The following is a 13,936-nucleotide window of genomic DNA, read 5'->3' on the forward strand; positions in this document are numbered from 1 at the left end:
CCCACAATGGTTTGTCTTATACAGTTAAAATTGATTATTATGTAGTAATATATGGAGTTTAATTATTGAAAGGCATAAAGTTAAAACTATTTCCATTAAAATTAAACGAAAGCATTAATTATATATATATCAACCAAAAAATTGGAAAATTATCTCATAACTGGTCATACTACGGGAAAATGATGTTATAGCGACGTTGCCGCTATGTGCAAGAGTCAAGACTGCAAGGCGCAAGCACGAAAAAAATATTGTTAAGTCGCCTGACTTTGGAGTTCGGGGGTACTATTTTGGCAACATCGCCATTTGCAAAATTGAAATAATCAAGTCCGATCACTAGATCATATTATCGTAAATCGTAATTCGAGAACTATGACTGAAAATGAATAAATAAACCTTTTAATAAGAGCATGATCGAAGGAAGATACATAAATGAATCTTAGCATTTACTTGATTTTCTACAAAACTTTGCAGCTGCACTAAAATATACAAACAAACTTTGAGAAAACGCATCGAGTTAATAATTTACTTGGAACCTAACAAAATTCATTTCTATTATTAAACTTTATACAAAATATGAATAATTATAAAAAAAGGTTACCATATGAAAGTCCCTGTGACTCTGATAATGATTGGACTGAATCTTCTGAAGACTCTAAATGTAGTGATTCTGAAAGGTATGGATTGTCACTGTGACTGAGATGATGATTTTTGTTTTTAAGACAAAGGATTTTTATATTGTTAAATACTTTTATTTATTGCTTTCCAAATACCAAGGCTGAATAAAAAGATTAAGCAACATTATTTATAATGAGTACTCAGACCAAAATAACAACACCCACTTTATTCATAGTATCTATTACTCTAGTAGTTAAAAATTTTTGTACAGTTCGGTACCAGAATGGGATTCAGGTGTGGCAGAAAATGGAGAACTAACTTACATCAAAATTAAACCTGGAGTTGATGGATCAGATGAAAATCATACCGCCTTACTTGATAATTGTGACACTTTCAAATTAAGAACTGACTTTAAAAGATCTTCAACTAGAAGGTCTACCAAAGGTAAACAAATTGATTATACTTTTCTAGAACTTTGGCATCACCATTTACGTAACTTTGTCCAAATCTCAAAATGATTTGTGATTTGACACTGTTGTTGACATAATGTTTTAATTTAAAGAAATAATAAAACAGTCTTACTAATAGTGGCTGGCCTTTTAGAAATAGTGTTATCTGAATATAAAACTCTTCTTCAGGTAGAATATTCAAAGCTTTAAAATCAAAAAAGGCAAGAAATAAAAGTATGACTGCTGCCAAAAAGAAAGACTCGGAAGAAAATAATAAAATAATTTTAATACAAGTGAGTATATTCATTCCTATTTAAATGTGTATTTCAATCATATGATATTTGTTAACTAATAGCTGTATTTTTTATTGTATAAATAATTATAATATCTATACATTTATTAACCTGTTTCAGGTCAGTAAAAGTATGATTTTCACAAGTGATAAAAACTGTCAGATTGAAAAATTATTTGGAATAAGTCTGGAGACACACAGAGATGGCAAAACATTAGTTGTTGCTGACTTTCTACCCGAGGCTAAGCCAATATATACACCCAAAGTAAAACTAGGTTATTATCTAACAAAAATAAATGGAATCGATGTTAATACATATAACATTAATAATATTCTTCAGAGGGTCAATGAAGATGTTGAGAATCCACGACTAATGTTTCAAGTTGTCTCAGAAGGGCTTAGCATTGATATTGAAAAGTTACTGAAAAGTGTACCAGAAAACTCTGTTACTCATATGCTTAAAGAATCACTATGTTCTGTACTGTACATTTGTTGTAATGACATGGAATTTCAGAATAATGATGACAAAGGTGTCCTATATTGTTATCCGAGACCGCTTAATAACAATTTTCTTTACAACACAAGAGGTGCCTATGTAACGCTCAACCATTTAGCCCCAAAATCACTCGGGACAAGTGAACCACTGGCATCAACACTATTACATAACTCTACACTTGTTAATGTTGCATACAAGTCTCACAATGGAGACTTGATGTTGATAGCAATGCCGAACTCCGCAATAGATGTGTTTTGTATCAAACGAATTATACAAGATATAGTAAGAACACTTGAGTTTTTATATGGGTCTTTAAAAACAAGTTTTACCAAACCAAAAAATGTGGAAAAGTTGGATGGGTTATTTTGTCGTATTTTTGCAACTTTGTTGTCTGGTAATAAAAGAAATGGGAATTTTCAAGAAGTAATTGGTGCTCATGCAGTGACCTTACCGTTGGAAGTGAAAATTCAGATTGATGATGCTATTACTGAATTAGAAGCTGCTGATTATAGAGAATGGGTATGAATTTTACTTTCTTTAGCTAGCAACCTGCCCAGGCTTAGCAACCGACCCGTAAACTTTGCATATTTAAATTTTCCTCATCGATAATTCTAGATATTAGTGAAAACCGCAATAAATTACGTGGCGTAGTTGTTTTATTTACCGCAAACATACAGACCGGTAGACACGGCTTTGACATGCTGACGTTGAATTTTCTATATTATGATGTGCTGCAATTTTATTCTAGAACTTATCTGACAGACAGCGTACCTAAGTTTCCGTTCGACCGTATTTGGCCCGACATTGCTTTCTATTGGTAAATGAATTTCGCGATCGTTTGAATCGATCTAGAGATTACTACTATAATGTTGGATTATATAAAATTATAAATGAATACTAGGGATACATTAAATAAATCTGATGATTCTGCCTTAAATGTTATTTAACTTAAAATAAATATTTTTTTTAATTTGTTTTATATATTTGGTTGGTTGTCTCTAAAGTTGGCTTACGGACCATAGTTTAACGTGACAACGTCATAAAACAACATTGATGAAATGATGGTATACTTAAGTCTTCGAGAGGAAGAGAGATAGATGCGGCGCGAGCGTACAATGAGCGTAACGGGACAATGTGTCATGCTTTTTCGTGCGTGCAGCCGGCGTTCATCTATTTAGCGTAAAAAATTAGTAGAACTCTGTGTTCCAATTCCACTTCAAAACGAAAATTTGTGTCGCTATTTTCTTTTATTATTTTGATCTTGTTTGACGACATTAATTTTATTTCTTATTTATTCTGAATCAAAAATGTGTCTGGGACATATGGAATAAACAGATATTACTTTGAGACATAATGCCTAAAATCTTTGTTTTTTCAGACAGATGACGTTGAAAACTTTCAAAGAATGTACACTGTCATTGGCGCTTGTCTTTTCTATTCTGGGCATTTACTATGTTCACATTTACAAGACAACGATTTAATAGAAATCACATCTTATCTTAAATTAAATGGCATTCTGCAATTGAGTGTTCAAAAAAACATTGAAAAGCTGGTTCTATGGAGAGAGGTGTTTATAAATGAACATAGAAATCAAAATAAATATGACCACGAGTATAGGTATGTTATAATATATAAACAATAAGTGCGTGCGTAGAAAGTACACACGTCAGAAGTGAAACTTCTTTGTAAATTAATTATTACTAAGGTTAAAGCCCCAATAGATGATCGTGTACCAGTATATGATCACTCCATGTTTTTGTATATCTATATTCATACTGTATACGTGCTTATGATAATTGTTATCTAATATGTAGCTACTAAACGAATACACCAACAAAATTTTTCTCGATCTCCCTTTTTCTCTCTCAATCTTTTTCACTATAACTCTCTCCACTACCAGGTGGGAGAGACTCTCTCGTTCCGTGGCACTGAGCGTGATTCTACGTTCGCTCTATCTCACGCTCTCTCGATCTTTCTAACTTCCTTGCTCCTTACTCTCAGTTCATGGCTATGTTCTTCATGCTACGTTCGCCCTTTCTCACTATCTCTCAATCGCTCTCCCCCTTTTGTTCGTCAAAAACGCTGCACATCTTCAAAACAAAAACCAACCAGTGGCGCACAACCCTTTAGGTCTGGGTCTCAGATTTTTGCACCTGGCTGTGGCTGTTACTAGGCAAGGCTAGGCAATGTCGGTTTCCTCATGATATTCTCCTTCTGTACGACCAAGTGTGAAGTCATAAATAGTCCATTGCCCTGGTAGCTGGTTCGACTGTTCTTAGAGGTAGACCAAGCTTGTACTTGTAATTTAATAAAAACGTAAACAATTTCAGGATACCGGATGGCAGATGGTTTCTCCTAATTGTTGGGAAGGGGAGTTTTATTTTGGCAACACTGATGGAGGCTGGTGGTTGTACCGAAGACGTGAGTAATGTATTTCCTTATTACTTGTAATCCGAACATTTGTATCGACCTAAAGATGTAAGGAAAGAGTTCTATAGATTTACACAGGATCTACGCGATAGTAACACAATGTACTTTGCAATGAGTATGAAGATCCATAATTTTATAGAACAGGAGGATAACGGGCATCACCTAAGTGAAAACGCCCAAGCACATTGCCAGAAGGCGCGCTAGTGCGTTGCCACCCTTTTATTAATTGGTGCGACCTTAAGTCAAATTGGTTCGGTAATATTTCAGTGGGCAGCTACTTCCACATAGTGGTGGTGCGCGGCAAATAAGGCCAATAGGCATAACTTTAATATATGTAGTAATGCCTTTTCAGGCAATAAGCGTAACCCTAACTGCCCCCATTAGTGTATGTAGTACTGCATTTGCGGGCAATAAGCGTTACCCCACCTTCCCCCTTTAATATATGTAGAAATGCATTTTCAGGCAATAAGCGTCAACTCACCTCCGCCCTTTAATATATGTAGAAATGCATTTTCAGGCAATAAGCGTAACCCTATCTCCCCCCATTAGTATATATACTACTGCATTTGCGGGCAATAAGCGTTACCCCACCTTCCCCCTTTAATATATGTAGAAATGCATTTTCAGGCCATAAGCCTAACCCTATCTCCCCCCAATTAGTGTATATACTACTGGATTTGCGGGTAGTAAGCGTTACGCCACCTTTCCCCTTTAATATATGTAGAAATGCATTTTCAGACAATAAGCTTAACCCTATCTTCCCCCATTAGTATATGTAGTACTGCATTTGCGGGCAATAAGCGTTACCCCACCTTCCCCCTTTAATATATGTAGAAATGCATTTTCAGGCAATAAGCCTAACCCTATCTCCCCCCAATTAGTGTATATACTACTGCATTTGCGGGCAATAAGCGTTACCCCACCTTCCCCCTTTAATATATGTAGAAATGCATTTTCAGGCCATAAGCCTAACCCTATCTCCCCCCAATTAGTGTATATACTACTGCATTTGCGGGTAATAAGCGTTACGCCACCTTTCCCCTTTAATATATGTAGAAATGCATTTTCAGGCAATAAGCGTAACCCTATCTGCCCCCATTAGTATATGTAGTACTGCATTTGCGGGGAATAAACGTTACCCCACGTTCCCCCTTTAATATATGTAGAAATGCATTTTCAGGCAATAAGTGTAACCCTGTCTCCCCCTATTACTATATATACTACTGCATTTGCGGGCAATAAGCGCTACCCCACCTTCCCCCTTTAATATATGTAGAAATGCATTTTCAGGCAATAAGCCTAACCCTATCTCCCCCCAATTAGTGTATATACTACTGCATTTGCGGGCAATAAGCGTTACGCCACCTTCCCCCTTTAATATATGTAGAAATGCATTTTCAGGCAATAAGCGTAACCCTATCTGCCCCCATTAGTATATGTAGTACTGCATTTGCGGGGAATAAACGTTACCCCACGTTCCCCCTTTAATATATGTAGATATGCATTTTCAGGCAATAAGCGTAAACCTATCTTCCCCCATTAGTATATGTAGTACTGCATTTGCGGGCAATAAGCGTTACCCCACCTTCCCCCTTTAATATATGTAGTAATGCCCTTTCAGGCAATAGGCGTTACCCCACCATCCCCTTTCTACGTAGAAGAATGCGAGAGCTGTGTCGAACTATTATTTGACGTCGGACTTGATAGATATTTATCTGCCTGGTTTAAATCCAACACTCAACCGCAGTTACAGTTATCGCCAGAAAAGTTGACGAAGCAGGGAAGAAAAAAGGATATTTGTAAGTACTATAAAAACCTATATAATGCGGGTTCGAATATGGGGTAAAAAACTAAAATTGTTATATGTACATACTATACACACAGTACACTTTTTTTCTTGAATTTATTTTTCCTCAAAATGTATGTATAAATGCAATATAACTAACTTTGTTTAATATGACATTTATTTAATATCGTTAGCATGGACAAGAATTAATAATAAATATATAAGAATAAATTAAGAAAAATTTACGACTCGTAGTAATTTCGAGTATTATTTCGAATATAGAAACCGGGCATTAGCCGTTTTAAATATTGATTATTTAAACTATATAATGTAAATATATTAAAAAACTAATAATTATCTCAAGAAGATCAGTGTTGGCCTAGTGGCTTCAGAGTGAGACTCTCATCACTGAGGTCGTAGGTTCGATCCCCGGCTGTGCACTAATGGATTTTCTTTCTATGTGCGCATATAACATTCGCTAGAATGGCGTAGTGAAACATCATGAAACCGGTATGCCTTAGAACCAAAAATTCGACGGTGTGCGTCAGGCACAGAAGGCTGATCACCTACTTGCCTATTTTTTTTTAATAATCATCTTTGATTTAAACAACTTCGTCTATATAAAACTAATTATGTAAAAGGCTCAAGTATAAGTCTTTTCTCCAACTTGGACCTCCTGGTTCTACCGGTGCCCCAGAGCTGGTCCTTTCCTCGCTTAACGAATACATTTAGGAAATGCTGCTAGCATTAATCCAAAACCACAAAGACCACTTCTAAGTTCTTCTATAAACCGTGGAAAATAGTGAGCTCGTATATCCTTGTTAAAGTTGAATTAAGTAAATAATGTAAAAATTGTACATTTAATTTATTTTTATTAATTATTTTGTAGATAAAATTCACACATTTTATATGAATTTCAGCATTAAAGTCAGATATTATCCGATCAGCGACATTAAAGCTGTCAAAATCACAACTCGATATAAAACGAAGGCACAATTCCTCAGAACAGATTAACACAGTCGACATACAAAGTGCCCACAGTACAAGCCATCATAATCTGTATTCACAATGGTATTCGAACAAATACCGGCATTCTAGTGTTGATGTCAGCTATTCCGAAGATTCGGGAAGTCTTAAGAGTACTAGGTGAGAATTATATAATTTTAAAATAGACTCAATCCCTTAAAACCCAATCTAATATACTCATCTCTTTTCATTACAGCGTAAACACAATTTGGCAGAAAGAGACGAATCAATACTAAGACTGATAAGAAACTTCATATGATTGTGGACTGTCTAGTCTATGAAATTTTTAGTCTATTGAAGTTCGTCTCTTTCTATTAAATTGCATTAAGCCTGTGTTAAAATGAGATGACGTGACTGAAGTTAAACTGTTAATTCTTTAATTATTCCGTCAATTCCATTCCATTTTTAAAATGTGTTACATGACAGTTATTTTCGACCATATTTCTATTCTTGCGACTATATTTTTTAAATGAAATAATTTTTCATATTTAACGCCGGCAACACACTGGCAATGCATCAAGCAGAGTAAGTGTCAAGAGGTGACTTCGTCACGTATCATCAGGCTTCAGCTTTTTGCCAATAGGCTTGTGGCAATTATTGTTTTACCGGGAACGGAATTTTAGGAAATTTAAACTATTTATATTAAAAAAAACTTTGAAACAATTTATCATATTCCAGCGAAATCAGCGATGATCGGATAATGGGGAGACGCGCGGACAGAGAACTAAAAAGTCGGAGAGAATCTTCAGGCTCAGATTCCGATTGGGACAAACAGGTAACTAATGCACTCAACTAGCTTTATTCGATTGTTAAACACGGGAGCAGCTTAATAAATGCTAAGAAACTTATTTTTCTATCCGTGACAGTTGCCCAAATTATTCCTCTGACAGATTGACATTGACAGGAGACAGTTTACATTTAATTGATACAGGTGTCAATATTACTTACTTGACTATTTATTCAGTACGAAGAGTTGAATTAAAAATTCAATTAGAATTCAGGAATTTGGCTTAAGGGTCTTGTTACCAGGCCACAAAATTTAAAAAAAGAACTTCAAAAACAGAAATGTATATAAAATGCTTCTAATTTTACACTTACTGCCAGTTCTCAAATCAAGGGCTTAGAACAGAAGAAAAAAGCTGGCAATAAACTCTCCGCTACTCTTTTTAATCGCTAAGTTTTTATTTTACACAACGTTTGTAAGGTGCTGCCATTACACCATGATCCACATGACATCTTAAGTAATTAATAATAATAAAATAAATTAAAAACAAAGATTTGTCCTCTATCGGCAGGAGCTTTGTATTAGGATTTTTAATGGGGATTAGTTTTCATCTGTTACAAACAAACAAATCAATCTATCAGGAGTCATACTGACAAATGACATATCATTGCTTGCTCTAAACGTCACTTAGTTTTGAATGTGAGTTGACAATAGTATTGTATATTGGCCGGATACAGATTAAGAAAAAGAATTAGTAGATTTAAAATTCGAATTGTTTACTAAAATTATACATTACACCGGACTCCTTATGAAGTTGTATTCAACGGGTATAAATAAATTGTCAATTGTCATCTTGGTTATACCAAAGCACGTAAATATAATTAAAAATATATTAATTATGATATTTCAGGACGGCAGCAGATCAAGCAACATTGACGTCACGGATATAAGAAAGTCCTTGCTCAGTGAGTTGGATAAAGTCGCTGTACATAGGTATATTTAACCAAAATGTTTTATTTAATTTTAAAACATACAATTTTTATATAATTTTGCCGCGTTATTTTTCAGAATAACAGCGGGCGAAGAGAATGTGTTTTTTCATTATATTAATATAGAATCTGAGCGCGGGATTCTGTTGGCTCCAGTCAGTTCTGTCATCGATAGTGGCGCCCTCTATGCCTATATACTAAACACGTTTCGTACGGCCTGTAAGAGGATACACGAACTGTTACAGCATGGCATCAGGTAATTTTTTTTTTTTGTAATTTTGTTATATACAGCCGACTGTCGATAGTGTGAATGAGGGACCCGAAATAAATTTCAAATAACCATTTGATACCCAAATATTCACAAGTTATTATTTCGAAAAGAAGCACGTTTTTGTGAGCGACTTTAGTCTATGGTTGTCCAAAGAGATTTAAAAACAATTGACAGGTGTGTACAATTGACACTGACACACAGGACTTCAATTACCGAATATTGGCGAACAAGATCCTATTAGTGTTTGTCTTCCATTATCATTTCCTATGATTGCAGCGAGATTCTGTTGAAGTACATATCCGTCTGTTTATGATATAATCGTGATATTTTTGTATTTTAAAAGATGACATTATTTTTAGAATACATGTTTTATTGGATTTATCTGCCATGAAATGCTTTGGGCATACATGTCATTTGTACGAAAAGAATGATATATATATATGTTCATATTCCAATTAGAAGCAGTGTTGGCCTAGTGGCTTCAGAGTGCGACTCTCATCCCAGAGGTCGTAGGTTCGACCCACGACTGTGTAACAATAGACTTTCTTTCTATGTGCGCATTTAACATTAGCTCGAACGGTGAAGGAAAACATCGTAAGGAAACCGGCTTGCCTTAGAACCAAAAGGTCGACAATGTGCGTCAGGCACAGAAGGCTGATCACCTACTTGCCTATTAGATTTATAAATGATCATGAAACAAATACAGAAACTGAGGCCCAGACCTAAAAAGGTTGTAGCGCCATTATATATTCCAATTACCGCCGAGACCAACTTGATTCGATGACCAAAACATTGATTTTCTTCTATTCAAAGTATTTTAAAGGGATTTTTTTTTCATCCAAAAATTTATAGAGATATCACAAAACTACTGCATCAATTTCGATGTCACTTGGTCTGTTAGTCGAATTTAAAATTATTTATTTTAGTCAACAAATGATATGGACAAACATACAAAAAATATTGGAAATTTGTTTCTGAAGTCGGTTAATGAAAGATGACATTTTCAGCTTTAAAAAGAACCACACACCTTCAGTGAACAAGATGTTGGTTGGGGTCAAAGAGCATGGCCTATTATTCGATGTACCCCACGAAGTGTTGAATGAATGTGGAGTCAAGAAATACCAGGAACCTTACTCCTTTTGGGTAATTGGGTAAGTTAACTGACAAAATTAATACTTTGAACTAACCAGTTTATGTCTCAAAAATCCTACGATTTTATGAGTCAAACTCAAACTTTATTCATATAGGTAACCAAGCTTATGAACGTCAACAGCAAAGATGTTAAATTGATTCTAAATTTACATTTACTACCAGACGCAAGTCAAGGGCGTAGAGCGGGCAAGAAGCTCTAGGCCACTGTTTTTGATCGCCAAGTTTTGAGTCATACAAATTGTTTCAAAGTCGTAGAGCGGGCAAGAAGCTCTCCGCCACTCTTTTTAATCGCCAAGTTTGGAGTCATACAAATTGTTTCAAAGTCGTAGAGCGGGCAAGAAGCTCTCCGCCACTCTTTTTAATCGCCAAGTTTGGAGTCATACAAATTGTTTCAAAGTCGTAGAGCGGGCAAGAAGCTCTCCGCCACTCTTTTTAATCGCCAAGTTTGGAGTCATACAAATTGTTTCAAAGTCGTAGAGCGGGCAAGAAGCTCTCCGCCACTCTTTTTAATCGCCAAGTTTGGAGTCATACAAATTGTTTCAAAGTCGTAGAGCGGGCAAGAAGCTCTCAGCCACTCTTTTTAATCGCCAAGTTTTGAGTCATACAAATTGTTTCAAAGTCGTAGAGCGGGCAAGAAGCTCTCCGCCACTCTTTTTAATCGCCAAGTTTTGAGTCATACAAATTGTTTCAAAGTCGTAGAGCGGGCAAGAAGCTCTCCGCCACTATTTTTTATCGCCAAGTTTTGAGTCATACAAATTGTTTCAAAATCGTAGAGCGGGCAAGAAGCTCTCAGCCACTATTTTTTATCGCCAAGTTTTGAGTCATACAAATTGTTTCAAAGTCGTAGAGCGGGCAAGAAGCTCTCCGCCACTATTTTTTATCGCCAAGTTTTGAGTCATACAAATTGTTTCAAAGTCGTAGAGCGGGCAAGAAGCTCTCCGCCACTATTTTTTATCGCCAAGTTTTGAGTCATACAAATTGTTTCAAAGTCGTAGAGCGGGCAAGAAGCTCTCCGCCACTATTTTTTATCGCCAAGTTTTGAGTCATACAAATTGTTTCAAAGTCGTAGAGCGGGCAAGAAGCTCTCCGCCACTATTTTTAATCGCCAAGTTTTGAGTCATACAAATTGTTTCAAAGTCGTAGAGCGGGCAAGAAGCTCTCCGCCACTATTTTTTATCGCCAAGTTTTGAGTCATACAAATTGTTTCAAAATCGTAGAGCGGGCAAGAAGCTCTCAGCCACTCTTTTTAATCGCCAAGTTTTGAGTCATACAAATTGTTTCAAAGTCGTAGAGCGGGCAAGAAGCTCTCCGCCACTCTTTTTAATCGCCAAGTTTGGAGTCATACAAATTGTTTCAAAGTCGTAGAGCGGGCAAGAAGCTCTCAGCCACTCTTTTTAATCGCCAAGTTTTGAGTCATACAAATTGTTTCAAAGTCGTAGAGCGGGCAAGAAGCTCTCCGCCACTCTTTTTAATCGCCAAGTTTTGTGTCATACAAATTGTTTCAAAGTCGTAGAGCGGGCAAGAAGCTCTCCGCCACTATTTTTTATCGCCAAGTTTTGAGTCATACAAATTGTTTCAAAATCGTAGAGCGGGCAAGAAGCTCTCAGCCACTATTTTTTATCGCCAAGTTTTGAGTCATACAAATTGTTTCAAAGTCGTAGAGCGGGCAAGAAGCTCTCCGCCACTATTTTTTATCGCCAAGTTTTGAGTCATACAAATTGTTTCAAAGTCGTAGAGCGGGCAAGAAGCTCTCCGCCACTATTTTTTATCGCCAAGTTTTGAGTCATACAAATTGTTTCAAAGTCGTAGAGCGGGCAAGAAGCTCTCCGCCACTATTTTTAATCGCCAAGTTTTGAGTCATACAAATTGTTTCAAAGTCGTAGAGCGGGCAAGAAGCTCTCCGCCACTATTTTTTATCGCCAAGTTTTGAGTCATACAAATTGTTTCAAAATCGTAGAGCGGGCAAGAAGCTCTCAGCCACTCTTTTTAATCGCCAAGTTTTGAGTCATACAAATTGTTTCAAAGTCGTAGAGCGGGCAAGAAGCTCTCCGCCACTATTTTTTATCGCCAAGTTTTGAGTCATACAAATTGTTTCAAAATCGTAGAGCGGGCAAGAAGCTCTCAGCCACTCTTTTTAATCGCCAAGTTTTGAGTCATACAAATTGTTTCAAAGTCGTAGAGCGGGCAAGAAGCTCTCAGCCACTCTTTTTAATCGCCAAGTTTTGTGTCATACAAATTGTTTCAAAGTCGTAGAGCGGGCAAGAAGCTCTCCGCCACTCTTTTTAATCGCCAAGTTTTGTGTCATACAAATTGTTTCAAAGTCGTAGAGCGGGCAAGAAGCTCTCAGCCACTCTTTTTAATCGCCAAGTTTTGTGTCATACAAATTGTTTCAAAGTCGTAGAGCGGGCAAGAAGCTCTCCGCCACTCTTTTTAATCGCCAAGTTTTGTGTCATACAAATTGTTTCAAAGTCGTAGAGCGGGCAAGAAGCTCTCCGCCACTCTTTTTAATCGCCAAGTTTTGTGTCATACAAATTGTTTCAAAGTCGTAGAGCGGGCAAGAAGCTCTCCGCCACTCTTTTTAATCGCCAAGTTTTGAGTCATACAAATTGTTTCAAAGTCGTAGAGCGGGAGACTGAGCTGAGCTGAGCTGAGTCTGGCTCCTTTTATTGTCAAAATAGTCGCCGAGTCAAAGTCAAAGCCAAAAATCATTTATATAGGTAACACAATGTACACTTATGAACCTAAAAATATAAATATAGACTCGTATATGAAATGCTTCTAATTTTACATTTACTACCAGTTCTCAGATCAAGAGCGTAGAACGGTAGAGAACTGGCAATAAACTCTCCGCCACACCTTTTAATCGCCATTTTTTTGTTTTACAAGTCAAAATCTCACTTTTTACCTAATTTGAATAACTTTAATATTTAATTGGTTTCAGTCGGGTTATCAGCGAACCGGAGCCTCGAGAGTTATACGTTTGTTATCATGACTCCGTCCCACAGGATCTCACGGAGATCGCCTATTTGCTGTCTTATGCTGGATGATTGCATGTATCTATTTGCATTTATCTGTTAGTGGAAGTAGATGGAGTAAGAGATAGAGAAAAAAATAGTCTTCGTCTTCCATATACATTTCCTTTGATTGCAGCGAATATTATGTTTAAGTACATTTCCGTCCGTTAATAATCGTGATATTTTTGTATTTTAAAAGATTAAATTATTTTTAGAATATGTGTTTTATTTAAATTATCCGCCCTAAAATGCTCAAAATACATGTCAATCGTACATAAAGAAGCATATATATATATATATATATTTATGCCGCGAGAAGCATCTCCAACCGCGATAGCCGCGGTATCCATTTTCGATTGGCGTCATATATATGTCGCAGTGAAGTAGTTAAATCAGAGAGTTAATTGAATCTCTAGACAGTTAATTAAATGTCAATATTCTATCAAGTCGCTAGCATTTTAATTGAAATAAAGCAGCGTCGAAAACGTTTAATTATCTGTCTGACCGAAAGCCAGCGTGTTGATTAATAATGTAAAACAAGACTCCGCCGTGATTATTTCGGCGTGATCCTGAAGAACTGAGTGCTTGGATATTCCATGTTTTGTTTTATTGGAAATTTATGTTATGTTAGGTCTTGTTGCCTAGGAACGTTTAGGAAACTCGTTAAACGTCTCGTTCACTCACATGTCTGA

At 36.3% G+C, this 13,936-nt stretch overlaps 1 protein-coding gene across 1 annotated transcript; it reads left to right on the forward strand.

Annotated features, from left to right (window-relative positions):
• Window positions 1-233: 233 nt before the first annotated feature.
• On the forward strand, window positions 234-13,461 carry LOC123713773 (protein inturned). The gene is made up of 13 exons (XM_045667614.1): window positions 234-674; window positions 887-1,059; window positions 1,254-1,357; window positions 1,478-2,371; window positions 3,231-3,469; window positions 4,183-4,273; window positions 5,904-6,081; window positions 6,989-7,214; window positions 7,773-7,869; window positions 8,729-8,811; window positions 8,887-9,063; window positions 10,086-10,229; window positions 13,172-13,461. The coding sequence occupies exons 1-13, from the start codon at window positions 574-576 to the stop codon at window positions 13,275-13,277; spliced, it is 2,613 nt and encodes an 870-aa protein (XP_045523570.1). The 5' UTR covers window positions 234-573; the 3' UTR covers window positions 13,278-13,461.
• The last annotated feature ends 475 nt before the right edge of the window (window positions 13,462-13,936 follow it).

Source organism: Pieris brassicae, chromosome 8 (assembly GCF_905147105.1).
Source record: "Pieris brassicae chromosome 8, ilPieBrab1.1, whole genome shotgun sequence".
In the NCBI taxonomy this organism is placed as follows: Eukaryota; Metazoa; Arthropoda; class Insecta; order Lepidoptera; family Pieridae; genus Pieris; species Pieris brassicae.

Excerpts from the sequence above, each read along its gene's own strand:
- LOC123713773 (XM_045667614.1), top strand. The coding sequence starts at position 574 with ATGAATAATTATAAAAAAAGGTTACCATATGAAAGTCCCTGTGACTCT. Across the intron at positions 3,470-4,182 it reads AAATATGACCACGAGTATAG|GATACCGGATGGCAGATGGT; the intron begins GTATGTTATAAT and ends AAACAATTTCAG. Across the intron at positions 7,870-8,728 it reads ATTCCGATTGGGACAAACAG|GACGGCAGCAGATCAAGCAA; the intron begins GTAACTAATGCA and ends ATGATATTTCAG.